Below are 16,115 nucleotides of genomic sequence, written 5' to 3' on the forward strand. Positions count from 1 at the left end.
TGAGCTTAGACATCTCGCTCCCCTTGCAGAAGGCGTCAGCATGCAAGCAGCAAGGGGGCAAAGCGGAGGTGTTTGCTGCGCCGCCGCCCGTGATTGGCTCCAGCGCATCGCCTGCCGCGCGCTCCAATTAAGGACGCTCCGCCCCTTCCCCAAAAGAGGAGCGCCACCTTCTTTCTCCCCTCCCCCCAAGGTTGGTCCATTGAAGAGGGCGGGTCCCTGTAGGGGGGAAAGGGGCGGGGTCTGGCAGGCAACGTGAATGAAATCCGATCAGTCGCGACGGAACCGGGCGGTTCATTCATTCTTTTGCATTCCGGCGCTGAGTCTTTCTCCTCTAGCCTTGGAAGGGAGTTCGCCAGCAACTTATAACGTGCGTCCACTTTTGAAGTTTTTCCCCCTTTCCACTGTAAAGGAAAGGAGCGGGAAAAAGAGCTCTTTCGCGGGGAAACCAGAAAGGGGAGATCCTGGTTTGTTTGCCACCCCCTTCCAATGGCCAAAGGAGAAGGCGCAGAAAGCGTTTCATCGGCTGGACTCTTACAGCAGAGTATCCTAAAGCAAGAGGAGTTAATGTGCTCCAAGGTAGGGGAAAGTGTGGTTGGGCGAAGGGGTGAGATTTCTCCGAAATGTGGGGGACAGGCGTAAAAAGGTCTCTGGGAAGGACTGTGGGAATGTAAGTCCTTTTGCGCGTCCTTGGCGAAAGTCCCGTCGAGGAGGCGCAGGGCTTGCTTCCGTAGAGGTGCGAGGGCGAAGAAGCACGTGCAAGATCGGTATGGGGCTGAAGAAAAAAGGTCAATGGCGGTTCTGAAATAAATGTGGAAAGAGAATGGGAAAATCTGGCCATGTCTAGCTTCGGGACCAAAAGGGTTTTCATCTCGGGCATGGGGCGCAAAGAGAACCCCCCCCCCTTGCGTATTTCCTGCCCCTCTTTTCTCCCCTGCTGCGGAGCGTGGTGCCTACACGGGCTTCGAACCCATGCTGTGGAGTGGGGGAGAGAGAGGGCACTTTCCTTATAAGGCGTCACTTCCATTCCCGTGGGAGAAGGGCTGGATGGCTGGCGGAGCTTGTCCCTGAAACGGCCGGATTGGGACCGCTTGGAAGGGCTAGATAGGTGGTCTTTCCTTCCCCATGACGGTTGCCGGAGGGCTTCTCCTTAGATTCAACGTGCAAGGGCGTGAAGCGGGACCCCGCTGGCTTTTCTTCCACTCCCACAACCGCACCCGGAGTAGTAAATTGGCTCTTGGAAGCCAGGGCGAGAATTCTGTTAAAGGGGCCGCGACCCCATTTTTGTAGTGCGTCTTTCCGTATTGGCTTCAAGTTGGCAAGATCTGCTGTCTTCTTTCCCTTCGTTGAAAAGAAAGCAGCGGGCCTGGCTGGCGGGGAACTGAAAGCCCCTGTCCAGGAAGAATGGAGAAACTCCCCTACAGATTGTAAACCCTGCTTTGGCGCGGGGAGGGCCGGATAGAAATATGAATGGTTAGCCGTTAAAAAAGCCAGCCTGCTCAGAAAACGCAATAGAATCGGTTCGCTTCGTGGCACTTCCTTAGCAACATGTATTCAAAAAGATCTGTCTACTGATTTATTTTTTGCAGTGTAGTTTTGTGCATAGTTATTTGGAAGTAAGTTCCACGGTGTAGTTACTCCAGACAGACGTGAATAGAATGGCAACCATCAGACAATCAGTCTGTGTGTATTGTGGCTGTTACGTATGTGAATAAGTGAAGGGTCTACCCTTTTCAGGACAGTTTGATGTGAGGTGTTACTTGGAGGGATACTATATAAATAATATGCGGAAATGACAGTGGTAATGGCTAGCATTGAGACTTGTAGTTCAATGGAAACATGGGACCTCAAAATAAATCCCATTGAGTTCAATGGATATGGCCTCCTAAGGAAATGTACCTAGGTTTGTAGCCTCAGTTTCTCCAATGTATAAAATAGAAGCATGAAATAAGTCTACCTTGCAGGGTTGCTATGAGAAGGAAGAAAATTAAGATATTTGGATCTGTGAAGGTGTGTTGAAATGTATTGTGTTCAGAGCTGCTTTTAAAAGAGCAGGAGAAACAAGGTTTATCACAAAATGTTTTGGACAGAACTAGTGCATAGGCTAGTCTGAACTTGGAAGTTGAACAGTGTTGGCCCTGGTTTGTACTTGGATGAGAGACACATGAATGGCATGGTGCAGAGGGTCATTGTGCAGAGGAAGGCAATGGCAAACCATCTCTGTTGTCTCTTGCCTTGAAAATCTCATGAGGGGTCACAATACATTGACTGTGACTTGGTGGCTCTTTCCACCACCAGTGCGGGGGAGGGGAGCCGTCATGTCAGTTATAATGGTGCCAGCTTCCTAGCCAGACTTGGAGACCTATGTGTACTCAAAGCTAAATAGCTAGTTATAAAACAATTGCAAAGGTTCTTGAAGCATATTGCTTTAAAAAATCTGAGCAGGTCAGGGTCACCTTTCCTGGTTCAACCAAGGCATTCCTGCCCTTTGAATTCATTCTGGGATTCATTGGACTAATTGAATCGTTCACATCCATCATGTATAGAGCCTGATATCTCACTGCTCCTTAGGAACAGCCGTGCGGGATCTGATACAGGTACACAGCATGTACCAAGCACATTAGCAGCTTCTCTGGTTGTCTTCTGCAAGCAAGGCTGTCAGATTGGTCTAGCGACTTCCATGTCAACACAACAAAAGTAACACCGAGGCTCAGGGTGCCTGGGGAATCTGTGTCAGGAATGGCGTGTGAGATGGGAAGCTAGTAATGACTTCATGAGTCTTTCTAAAGCTGTCTGTCTTCCCTTTATGGCACCCAGAAAAGTGGGGTGGGGGGACCCCCTATCAACCTGGTAGCAGTACTGGATGAGGGTGAGAATAATACCTTTCCAGGCCAGGAAGCTTCTCTCATGTGATGGCACTGGCGTGGTTAGCCCAAGTGTCCCATTAAGCCTCTCTCTTCCTCCTCTGAGTCACCAATGTCTGAGGAAGTGGCCTTCACTCTTCTTTTCATGGTTGCCCCTGTGCTCTTCAACTGGCAGCTGTTTTATTTGGGGTAACTAATTTTGAATCTCTTTGCTTATTATTCCTGATTTCCTCTGGTATGGAACCTTGCATCTCTAAACTTCCCATCTTCAATGTTGCTGTTCTGGACTGGGGATGAAACTTTGTACATCTTTCTGTACTGCGCAGCCAGCCTTGTGCATCTGGAACTGGAAGAAGCACACAGTTGGTAAAGCCTAGCGGAAAAAAGTGTGGAGTCAGGACATTACCTCACGCACACCCCTCCCCAATATCCCTTCCTGTTAAAATTACACTTCCTTTTGGAGTTGACTAAGTAGCTGTTGGTAAGGCACTATTTTTCAACCTCTGCAATATAGACAGTGGTGGGATTCCGCAGGTTTGCACCACTTCAACAGAACTGATTGTTAAAACGGTGCTTGTAAACAACCAGTTGTTAAATTATTTTAATCCCACCACCGGAACCGGTTGTTAAATTATTTGAATCTCACCACTGAATATAGGGCTCATAGTGCATGGCTGTTATTGATGGATATGAACATTGAAACGCCATGTAAATATTGGGTGTTAAGGGAAAGAACTAACCACTTAATTACGCATTATCTTTGTGGTTAAAAGCATTGCTAACGTCCAGAGAAATTATGTGCTTACGACAGTAAATTGCTGCTGAAGGTTTAAAGTAGATGGTTAATCCTTGCAGGGTCATGAATGGCTACAGACGCTCTATGGTTAGGAACTAAACTGGTTTGGTTCTTGTGAATGCTTCATCAGTTGGTTAGAGAGACTACACAACGTGTACCAAGCTCTACCTGACCACAGAAGGGTAACACAGATGATGTCTTGGATTCATTTGGCATTAGGAAGATTTATTGATGGGAAAAGAAGATGGAGATCTTTGCAGCAGAGTAAACCTTAAGACAATATTTTTGAGTTTTACTGAAAATGATGGATCAGCTTGGCTGTGTTACACTTTTTCTTTTTAAAAAGCAAAGGTGCTTACCAAGAACTCATCAGCTAAAAATTCTTACCTGGTTGGGATTTTAAAAATACCTTATTCATACGTTTGTTTATTTTTTTCATGATGCTAAAGCTGCAGGGTTTTTTTTTTAAGTCTGTGTCTATGAAGCACATTTTCACTCCGGCTGCTCTGAGTAGTTCTCAAACCATCCAACCATTTTTTGTTTAGTTGGGTTACTGACCAATGCTAGAATGCACTGGGCTGATGCTCTGAACAAGTTATTAACAGACTGAGGGCTAGATGAGAAAGTTTTTTGGGGGGGCAGTCATGTGTGTCCCTAGGCCATAATTTGCCCGGATTTGTGGAAGGGCAGCAACAAAACAGGGGACTGATCTTGATACCCCCCTCCCCAATTAATTCTCTCCTGGGTTCCATCTGCTGTTGCTCACATAGAGTTGGCAATTTCTCTGCCTCCAAAGGAACTGCAGTCTTGCTTCTTAAAATTGAAAGCCAGGACTTTGTATGTTGAATTTCCTATGATGTAATTTTATTTTAATTAAAAAGGCAAGTTATGAGCACTGTTAAATGTCTTGAGAAGATTCTTGAGAAATTGCTTTTTTCCTGGCTAAGCTTTAATTCTATACCCAGCTGTGAATCTGGAATCTCGGTGTAGGTTTTGGGAATCAGACTTTTTTTTACACATAGCAGCTGTACAAGAAATCATCACATAGTTTAAGCTCTGAATCCAGAATGGCTCTTAAATCTGCAGCTGGTAGCATAGAGCTGAAACCCTTACTATGCGTTGGGATGCATTACAGTCTTATGAAAGAATGATTAGTGTGCCGCGTGGAAGAGAATAGTAAACGGTTCCTCCATGGCTGCATCTGTCTGGGAATGGAGAACTGCTACTTCTCTGCATTAGATGATTGGCTGCCTGCATCACGCCTGATGCCGTCACACAATATTATGTAAATAGAGGAGATATTGTGTGAGTCATTCTTCAGGGCAGGCATCCTTCCTATCAGGAGCCTTTTCAAGATCCTTGATTCATCCAGAAACGTGGGAGCTCAAAGAGTCCTATGTGAAAAGAGATTAGTGGCTTCTAATCCACGGAAGCTACGAATGCTAGACTTTTAAAAGGACTTACGTTCGCAGATTAAACATTTTGAGACACAGTTTCCCCTTTTGGAAGACAGAAGTATGACTTGAGTTTTAATTCAGGGTGTTCCTGTGCAGAATTATTGTTCATGGTGAGACTTCAAGCGTGTGCCACTTTATAATAAGATTTCCAACAGGCAGCAATCAGGACTGCAACACCTTTATAGATTATTAATCAAAATGTCCATTTTTAGTCCTGCAAGCTGTATGTTTTCAGTTATGTACACAGGCTTTCTTATACCAGCATTTCGTTGATCTCTCGCTCTGAAGTGTAATGTTGTCTGGCTCTTACAAAGTTATAAAAGGTTTCTGACCCCTGTTCTTGACTTTCCTTCTGCTGATTTCTGAAATAATTGTGAAATAAATGGTTGAGTCAGTGGAGGAGCTTAGTTGGCAGGCTGGATATTATAAGAACTAGTGTACAGTGTGGTTTAGTAGGGTTGTTATTAGCCGCACAAACAGCTTCTGAACCGAGCATTTGCCCTCCTTTGGCACAATGCCTTGCTGTCTGAGGCTGGTGGGCCTTGAACAATGGAAGATATAGACTTCTGCTAGTAAAGATGAGCTTGGACCTATGCAGCAGTTAATGATCGAAAGCAAACTCCTCTCTGGCTGACACAGGCTGATACTGCTGAAACTCCTTGGAGGTCATCCAGGGAATATCTGGGCTCTACCCTTACTGACTTCCTGTGTAGAAAAAAAATGTCACCCTTTGCAAGGATTCTCAACTGCTATATTGGTTCCACCAAAAGAATATCCTTTAAGTATATAGCTGAAGTCCTAAAACAAGAACACAATCCATGTAACTTCTTTTATTAGGACCAACCAAATTGACACACTGCCTTGAGCAAGCATTCAGACTTACCAGAGCTTTCCCTCAAGCTGGCTTTGGAGAGTTTGAGGTGCCTACTGAGCTTTATGCCTTGTGAGGCAGAGTTGCAAGCTCTTTTGTTTAATTACTTCAAGATGGCTTAGTTGAACCAAGATGAATGCCACCCTGCCATGCTCTTGACAAATCAAAAACCCCTTGGCACCTTAAAGACTAACAACATAAGATGCCAGTGGATTTCTGTTCTGTTTTGCAATCACTTTGACAACAACACTGTTCTTGCACTGTTCTTGCATTCCCTGCAGTCTGTTCAGCAGTCACTTCAGTATAGTAGTACATGATTGCATTTGACTTCGTGGGGTGTAAGTTGCTTTTTAGTTGAAATAGCCAGCGGTTGTGGAACCGGGAAATGCTAGCTATTCCATATTTCTTTTTGTGTAATACATTTTTGCATTGTTAGCATGTTTAGCATATCATGTCTAATACTTTATATTATGTCTAATACTTTACATTTCTACAATCCTAGTCCTATTTTAGTGCTTATTAGCCATCTGATCTTAATTGAGTGCATTGATGTGAGTCTCCGTGGAGATGGGTAGACTATAAATAGAGTAAATAAATAAAGCATGCCCCTAAATGAAGTGCACTCAAGAATACTTGGCATTTACAGGGTTCAGTCAGTCCATTTCTGACTTACTAGATAATGAGACTGGGAGTGGCCCTTTCTCGATGCTACTTTTCCCCATAGCAAACTGCCTAGTGGTTTGATTCATGTGCATTCTATGATTTTATTGAATGGTACTTGGGGAGCATGAAATTACATCTGTTTTACTTCAAGCTTCTAAAATGTGAGTCTTAATTGCAATGAAGAAGGTGTGAACTTATTTATTTCCCCCTCCAGTCATTATCTGGTCATTGAAAAAAAATAGTTTCTAGCAATACATAGGTGGAGGGTGGTGAGTTGAAGATGGGAAGGATTTTTTGTGGGGTTTTGGCCACCATACACTACATGTTGGTCATATGCCTTGAGTACAGCTTGATTGCTGGTAACAATAGTTCTGAATTATCATGTACCTTTTCTCTCCCTCTTCAATTCTTCCAGAGAGAGAGCAAAGGAAAACTATCGATATGCAGTAAAGTGTGTTATGCCATCGGTGGAGCCCCTTACCAGATCACTGGCTGCGCCTTGGGCTTTTTCCTGCAGATCTACTTGCTAGATGTGGCACAGGTAAGTCCTGCTGTTTCGATGCACTTATGTTGAGGGAAAACGCAGGAGCAGCTCAAATACACATGTTTCAGTGGTTATTGCGGTCAGTTCAAGGGCAGCCCCACTAACCACCTGATCATCATGTATGTATGTATTGAGCACTGTTGGATGTCCAGTTGTGGTTTCACTGTTTAGTGAATACCAAAAGCCACATATCTTTGCACATAAAGCAGTACAATTCTCCAAAGTCAAGCTAGCCACTCAGCTTTGCCTGCTATGGGACTGGCAAAGAGCCTGTTCAGATGCTGATAAATCTCTAAACCTCTGAAGATTAAAAGATTCTGTCACCATTATTGCGCTTATTATTGCGCTCTCCCTCCCCCCGCCCCCCATTATTCCATACAGAAGTAAATTTCCCCTTTCAGGGTTGAAATAACTGTGTGGTTCTATATCCTGCAGATCAGACTGTTACCCAAGGTGGAGACACAGTCTCTCAATAATGGGGGGGATATTGGCTTAGAGCAGACTGCTTATCAGTGTTGCAAGTGGCTGGATAAAGGATTTTTAATACCAGTGTATACGAAGGTCAGCACTTGGAAGAAAATCCACAGAGAAGGATTTAACACAAATTTGACAGTCTTTATTGTAGGAATAAGGGGTTCACAATCACTTAATCAACGCAGCAAACATACACAGACAGAGTTCCTAAGATATAGATAGGTTTGAAAATAGATTTGGAATAGAAAAGGGGTATTGGGTACATGCGTAATATGACCTGATCATGACATGAGGAAGATCCAGGCTTCAGAGCCAAACGGCCAGTGTCTGGTTCCAGGAGGGGTGCAATGCATTGGACACAGCGACAGAGACAGAAAGATGTCAGTGGCACTGGACAAATGGCCCTTGAGGGGAGGTGTAGGATCTTTATAAGGTGAAGATCCACCTCTGGGGGTATCAGAACAACCTTTAGGAGATGTTTGGACAACCTCTGGGAGGTGTCAGAATGGATTGTTTTGAGAAACAATTGAGTGTATTGTGAGGTGGTCAGAAGACGTTAGTTACAGAGGGACTATTTGGGTTAAGATAATTAAGGGAGGCAATGACATCAGGAATCTTCTTATGACTGAAAATGAGTATTCATTCAGCAGGGCTACTGTATCCTATTGAGAACAAATTCTTCCTTGGCTGTGGAGCTGAAAACGTGCTGATATGGCAAACAAGCAGAAAGCGTGAGAACAGAAAAACAATTCCTGGGAGCTTCTTGTGGGTAGACCTGGCTATTGGCAGAGAATGGGCTACCCATCTCTGCAATGGCAGCATCGCTCCTTTGACTGGCACGTGGGCAGGGATACCTGTGAATAGGTACTCCCCCCACCCCCACTATACCAGGGCAGTGTGGTAACAAGTCTGTCTTCATATGCCCTAAGTATACTTCACACAAATGCTTCATCTCAAGACGCAGAACACTTCACTGTGTTGAGATGGCACATGATGTACCTTTTGAGGTTGATACCTTGTTCTGCATTTTGCTATCAGTGAAGAGTTCTTGCTGTGGGGGCAAGAGTGGGCAAATTGGTGCTTGCTTATGAGTTCTTCAGATGGCAAACCTGTGTCACTCATGATATTCCAAGCCAAAGTCAGATGCCTGCTGAGGAGTGGGGGGAAAAACACGGACTGGAGGAATGTTGCTACTTAGCTGAACATCCTACCTAGCTGCTAGACTTGCATGTTTAGAAGACAGGAGAAGCTGAGAAGAATTTTGAGGAAGGGCAGTGGCTCAGCAGGAGAGATTCTACTTTAAATGCAGAATGTCCCCAGTTCAATCCCTGGCAACTCCAGTTGCAGGATCTCTGACAGGGCATTGAGAGTAAAACCTTTCTTTGTTTTAGAGCCACTTCCAGTCAGAGTAGGTAATATTGAGCTTAACAGACCAGAGGTCCAAAAGGTTTCAGTAGTCACCTTTAGAGCTCTGAAAGCATGATCAACATAGCTTTCTTCTCTTGTGTTGTGGAAACGGACTCTCTGCCTCGGTCCCAAATGTCTAACAGCATAATTTCTCTTAAAAGCTGGACCCTTTCTACGCCTCCATCATCCTCTTTGTGGGCCGTGCATGGGATGCTGTCACTGATCCACTGGTCGGCTTCTTCATCAGTAAAACCTCATGGAGTCGTTTTGGACGCCTGATGCCCTGGTAAGAAAGACTGGCTGGAGGCAAAATACCTGTAGGGGTGACAGTGGAGAGAAGGCTTGTATATTGCTAGGGTTCCTTTGTGAATGCAATCAGTGTACTGCCTCTAGACACTTGTTGGTGACAGCCAGTGTCCAAAGTCCAAAGGGAAGTTCTATGTGGGCTGAAATTGTGTCCCTGAATACAGACTTTTAAAAAAAAGTCTCTAATACAGAAAAATGGGACGGAATGTTTGTTGGGGAATTTAGAAATTTAGTATGAATCTGTGTTGTCAGCACCATCCTAAGTCCTGTTCTCCTTCATGCTACAGTACAAAGATGTCGGGAACTGCCTTTTATTTAGTGGCTAGAGCAGGGGTCTGCAACCTGCGGCTCTCCAGATGTTTATGGACTACAATTACCATCAGCCCCTGCCAGCATGGCCAATTGATCGTCTGGCAGGGACTGATGGGATTTGTGGTCCATGAACATCTGGAGAGCCGCAGGTTGCAGACTCCTGGGCTAGAGTGATGGACTACAATTTGGGAGACCTGAAACTAAATCCCTAATTCTGCTTTGGAAGCTTTCTGGGTAACCTTGGGCTAGTCCAGGGGTCTGCAACCTGCGGCTGTCCAATTGGCCATGCTGGCAGGGGCTGATGGGAATTGTAGTCCATGAACATATGGAGAGCCACAGGTTGCAGACCCATGGGCTAGTCTCTCTCTTCCTTTCAGCCCTTAGCTCATAGGGCTGCTGTGAGAATAAAATGTGGGGGAGTGGATGCAACCCCCCCTGAGCTTTATGGAGGAAGTGTGAGATGGAAACAACATGCTAAGCAAGTAATCCAGGCTACTATGGCCTCTGACGGGGACATTGGGTGATGCTTGTTGGGGTGTAGTATGTGACCCCTTTCAGGAACTGTTGAATCTGCCTGCACTTCGTTTCAGGCAGTGTGGGGACCAATGAATGGTTTGGGGGTGCAGCCTCTTAGCAAAGAGAAGCAAAGCTTTTCCTCCTCTTCTCCCCCCCCCCCCATGATAATTAGCATATGAACTTTTTTTCCTCCTTTGTTTGGAGAATGTTTAATGTCTGACTTGACTCAGGGTGGGCTAAGCTTCATGCCCTTTATCTTCCATCTTTAAAATCTGGGTATATGCTGCCTTTGCTTTGGCTGATCGTGTTTCTCAGTGGTTGTCTTTACACTTTGGGTATGTAGCAAGCATATTTGTTCTGCTGTTTTCTGTTTCAACCCATGAAAGAATTAGAGTTGTTGGGCTGGGTAGGGGAGATTGCCTGTAGAGAAGTGTGTCAGTATTTGTATCCCTCCCTCCTCTGAGTGTTCATCTACCTTTAAAGTAGAAGTCCATCAAACAGCCTATTATCCTGTGTCACTGGGACCCCCAACCTCCTTACCCAAGAAGGGGTTGATTAGTATGTGGCAGTGTTTTGTCTTCGTGCCTCCTTTTCAGTGGTAATGATTCTATACAAATCATGTTCTTCAAATGCTGGAAGAGATTTCAGATGGAAGAGGGCACAGGCTCTTTTTAAAAATGTATTTATATCTCACTTTTCTCCCTGTTGGGAGCTAAAAACAGCTGTGAGGTAGGCTAGACCAGGGGAGAGAAACTGGCCCAGAGTCACCCTGCAAGCTTCCATGGGCAATTTGATCCTGGGACTCCTCGGCCCCAATCTATCACTCTAATACAGGGGTAGGGAACCTGCGGCTCTCCAGATGTTCAGGAACTACAATTCCCATCAGCCCCTACCAGCATGGCCAATTGGCCATGCTGACAGAGGCTGATGGGAATTGTAGTTCCTGAACATCTGGAGAGCCGCAGGTTCCCTACCCCTGCTCTAATAGGTATGCTACCTTGGCCCTTGAGATAACCCAAAAGGCTCATTCTAATTCCAGGACCTTGGGTTTTACAAGGCCACATAAACTGGTGGTGTTGGACAGCGTTGTCTTCTTTTGTGTTGGGAATTTCAGTGCTGAAGACAACAGCCTCATAAAAACCAATCAGGTGTCTGAACTCTCCTTCATTCTTCCTCCTCAGTAGCTTTTGTGGGTCAGCGTTAGCCACAGGAGTCTGGAAATCATGGCCCAGAATGCAATGCTCCATGCCATAAGGAATTAACTTTCAGACTATGGAATCAGGGCTAAAATTGTGAGAAAGAGTTAGCCTAAGGGGAACTCTCCTGGGAGAGATTTCAGACTGCTTTCCAGTTGTGAGGGATTATTATACCGCCCCCGTTTTCTAAACACATCAGGGTGAGACAGTTTGATGATTGCCTTCTTGTACTCTTGAAACCTCGTAAAACAGGCCCCCAATCATGGGCTGTTCTCATGTGAGAATGGATCCAGGCTGGGCAGGTTTTGCTAAACAAGCAGGAAATGGTTTGTGGGGGTTCAGGTCTGTCAGAAGTGAAATGTATCTCTTCTTGGCCTTTAGCAGATGGTCTTCTTCCTTTAAGAGAGGCTAATAAAATGCCTGTCTTAATGATGTCATTCTTAATGATGGGCATTTTACTAGCCTCTTTTAAAGGCGAAAACCTTGTCCTGTAGTTTTGTGCATTAAAGCCACAGAGCATTCACGCCCGCCCTGCTTAGCAGGGACTGGGCCATCCTGTATCACTGGAAGAAGCTGAATTTTTGCCTGCAGGGCAGTAGAATAAGGAATGAAATGTTTCAGGAGCTGGAATTGGATCAGAAACAGTTGGATCAAAGCTTCTTCTGTCTGTTCATTTGCAAAGCGTGTAAGATCAGCACATTCTCTTTATGGATTGTGCTAACAAGATTGAATGAGGAGGGAAAGCTGAGCATGTCATGAGTTCTAGAAGTCTGGGTGTTGAAAGCAGCAGCAGTTGATGGCTTATAATGCATTTAGCAATCCAAATGGAAAGCCATGCTAGTGTGCAACAGCAAAATAAGCAAGAGTCACCTCAAAGTCAAACAGGTTTTTCTTTCCAAAATAAGGTTTCGTGAATTGAAGGATATGGAAGAAGCATCTCTTTGAAACAAACTTTGTTGATCTTTAAGGTATCCTTGGACTCCTGTTATGTTTAGCTATTCACAGTTGTGATTTAACCATGATTAATTGAATTTTTACTTTTTGATGGTGCATCCAGGAGATGGAGTATTTCCTGTGTAGTTAAAAATATTGCAAAATTTTGTCAATTTGCCTCAGATCTTCCTAGAATAAGATTTGTGTTGGCTCTTGGTGCTCTGGCCCTATCTAAAAGAAAGAAAACCATGAAGATGTGAGCTTGGACTCTGAAAAATGTGTAGAAATAGTTATGACTTAATGAAGTTTTGCGTGTAAGCAAAAAGCAAGCCCTTTTGCAAACAGGATTATTACAGAACAGAGTGATTTGTTTAGCTATGATATTGCAAATCCTGGCTATTGTCAGAAGTGCTTTGATGTTCTACCTACCCAAATAACATTGGCCTAGCCCTGGCAGCTGATTCCAAAAAATTCCTAAACCTGTTTGCATTGTTGAGTTTATGAAAACAGGCTGATCAAATTGATGAATGTGGAAGAATGTGCAAAACATTGCAGACTTGGAACAGCCATCTGTCCGAGAGAGGTTCAGGATCACTGAGGCAAGAAAAAAGTTGAAGTCGAGGTCTTAAGAGGTCCTTATGAATTTTTAACCCACCTTTCTCCTAAAAAACAGCTCAAGGCAGTTTACAGTAGTTCTGTTTTAAAACAAATTTCAAAATAGATCCATTAATGTCCATACTCAAAATGAAAATGGATTCAAACAACTGTAACATTACATGCAATAATTGCAGAGACATGTACGTAGAACATGGCTTTCTCATCAATACCGATCTTCTCCAGTGTGTTGTTGCAGACAATATTCAGAGGTTGTGTTTTAACACAGACTCTATTCACCACAGAGAGACCACAGAAGTCTAGTGGTCAGCATGCATACAACTCATGTATGCTGTAGAACATGAACCCAGTTCTTTTGCAGTGTGCAAGACTTCTATGGCAGATTGTCTAGAAGTTTATTGTAATGTTCTGATGGGCACATCTTGAGCAGTGGGGGTGGCAGGGGAAATATATTGTGGTAACTTTTTGTGCACTGGATATGTGGTTTTCATAAGGAGCTAGCCAGTTTCTTTGCCATTATTTTCTTCCCTTTGATTAGAAAACTTGTGTGCTTATAGAGGAGAGGGGTGCTTGTACGGGGTGGGGTGGGGGGACGACACTGCAGTGACACCAGCACATGTGTGGGTTTTAGGGTTTTCTTGGCAGATGAGTTGAATATTCCTGATAGTAAAATGTTTCAAAATAGGACGTGGATGTTCTAGTGCTCCAGTGTGCACCTGAGCCTTATAGATCTGGTAAAAAAGGGCTTTCACATAAGCGTGCTTAGAATTGCAGCCTTGGAAGGAAAGTTCCCCCTTTCTATTACCCTTCCCCAACTTCACCCCCTCATTGCAACCTCCTCGTGGCACTTTCTGTGCTTGCACAATAGCCGTGCTTGGAAAAGGAAGCCAGGGCGCATACGTTGAGAAAAAGGGAGGAGGGAAAGGGGTGTGTGCCACTCACAGCTGAACACACCATCCCAGATCAGCCAATGGCGGCTCAGTGTGCGTGTGCCTGCAGTCTAGCCTGTTTCATACGCCTTTGCTAATCGCCACGCTGCCTCAGGGAGGAGGTTACTTGGAGTCAAACAGGGCTCTGAGATCCGGTTGCTCCCAGGGTGGGGTGAATGGAGGCTGGAAAAGGAGAAATAGTTAGCATTCTGGTCTTTAAATGTGCAGCTACCTTGCCAGACTTTTGGATCCCTGTGTTACCCCAAAAGAGGTGGGGGGGTTGCCTCTAATTGGAATTCCCCCTCCCGCATGCTCATGCACACCATTTACCTCATGGGTCTGATCAGCAGACTGTATTGTTTGTATAAGGGCTTGGTGGAAATCCTGATTCTACGCATGAACAACAGGGGAACATTATTACAAGCTTCAGGGGGGTCTGGGCTTTCCTTTGCTTCCTCTGCACAGCAGCACTGACGTCCTGTATCACAGGAAGTGACAGATAGTTGAAAAAATGTCCAGGTGGCTAATTGATAAACGTTTCAGCCTCCCTCCACCCCCCCCCCTTCCCTTCCGACCTCTACATAAGGTGCCAGAAGTTTAAGTCAGCCACTCCACTGTGTGGAGGAAAGGAAACTATCATTCTGGCTCGATCTGTGAAGCCTTCCTACATTCTGTCCCACTTTGCCCCTCCCTTTGAGAGACTTCTGCAGGCCTGGCCTAGATATACAGCAGAGGTGTCCAACTCTGGCGCTTCAGATGTTCATGGACAACAATTCCCATCAGCCCCTGCTGGCATGGCCAATGTAGTCCATGAACATCTGAAGCGCCAGAGTTGGACACCCCTGGCATACAGTAATGCCCACTGAATTTCACTAGCATTCTGTTAGGTACTTGCCCCAAATGTTGGCACATACACTCCTCCAGGAGTACTACACAGAGCTGCAGAGAAATTATTCTGTTCAAACCTAATTGAAGTGAGCAGGAGCTGTGCAGCAAGCACACGTGGGGTGAGTAATGGCTGAACTAAGTCTGGAGAGACCCAGGTTTAGTCCCTGCTTACCATGGAGGTGGGACTCCCTGAGTAACCTCACACTTGCAGCCTACCCTAACCCTGAATAAAACAGCTATATATACCATCTTGAGCTTCTTGGAGAGAAAGATGCAATGAAAAGAAAGCAGAAACACATAGCCTTGCGGTCTAGAGTATTGTTTAATGGGTGGGTGTGGGAGCACACATGTAAAACAGAGTTGTGACTTTTTTGCTTATCTCAACTGGAATGGGGAGAGCCAGCCAGTTTTTCTGGATGGAGCATTAACCCTTTCTGCACTGGCTGTTGGGTTTGCCTCCCTTGTGATTTGGAGGGAGAGGCTGCTTGGTTGGACCACTCCCATCTCCATTCTAATTAGCTTTGACAATTGAGTTGCTGGGTAAGTTTGCTGTGCCTTTCTGGGCGGGGGCAGGAGGTGAAGAAGGAAGTCACACCTTGCTCTTTGTGGAAGGATCAGGAATGCAGGATACACTGAAGGGGATGTGGTGAACAGGGCCTGTGTCCTGGTTGGCCAGGCCACAGGAGACACCTAATGTCATGTGCTTCTTGCATTTGGTCTTACTTTCAGAGCAGAGTAGCATTCTGTGGATTCTTCACTTTGTTCAGAGGGAATGTACACCATCCCAATCTTGTTATTGAAATGTGAATTTGAGAAGTATTGATACATAGAGGGCAAGTACTTCACTGTACAAAGGGCCCCAGATAAAAATGTCCCCTCCTCAGGCTCCACAGCCAAATCTCCAGGAATTTCCCAGCCTGGAGATGGTAACGGGTGTGTGTGTGTGTGTGTGTGTCAGGCAGCTGGTTCAATTGAGACAAATTCCCTCTTCCCTGGGTGTCTGTATAGATGATTTCTGGGATGAAATGGCAAAGGAAGTAATTTATCTCAGCTGCAGTGGCTGGGGGTACCTTGAGGTAAGGGAAACTCTGAAACCAAAACCTCTTCATGCGATGGTGAGACCTGCTTGTTGTTGCTGTGGCCCTTCTTCTCAAACTGGGCACAGGTTCCCTATTTGAGAGTTTCAGCTACAGATCACCCCGGGCTTGGGTCTATGGCCGTGGTTGCGAACCTATGGCCTCCCAGATGTTCATGGACTATAATTCCCATCAGTCCCTGCCAGCATGGCCAATTGGCCATGCTGACAGGGGCTGATGGGAATTGTAATCCATAAACATCTGGAGTGCC

At 45.2% G+C, this 16,115-nt stretch overlaps 1 protein-coding gene across 1 annotated transcript in view; it reads left to right on the forward strand.

The window, feature by feature from the left end:
• The first annotated feature begins 260 nt into the window (after positions 1-260).
• MFSD2A (major facilitator superfamily domain containing 2A) overlaps positions 261-16,115 on the forward strand; it is a 40,833-nt gene continuing 24,978 nt past the window's right edge. Inside the window, exons 1-3 of the mRNA XM_048501985.1 lie at positions 261-576; positions 7,064-7,189; positions 9,235-9,359. Of these exons, the coding sequence (XP_048357942.1) occupies positions 487-576; positions 7,064-7,189; positions 9,235-9,359 (341 nt within the window). The 5' untranslated portion in view covers positions 261-486. The remainder of the gene's footprint in view (positions 577-7,063; positions 7,190-9,234; positions 9,360-16,115) is intronic.

The sequence above is a fragment of the Sphaerodactylus townsendi genome, linkage group LG06 (genome assembly GCF_021028975.2).
Source record: "Sphaerodactylus townsendi isolate TG3544 linkage group LG06, MPM_Stown_v2.3, whole genome shotgun sequence".
NCBI classification, from domain to species: domain Eukaryota; kingdom Metazoa; phylum Chordata; class Lepidosauria; order Squamata; family Sphaerodactylidae; genus Sphaerodactylus; species Sphaerodactylus townsendi.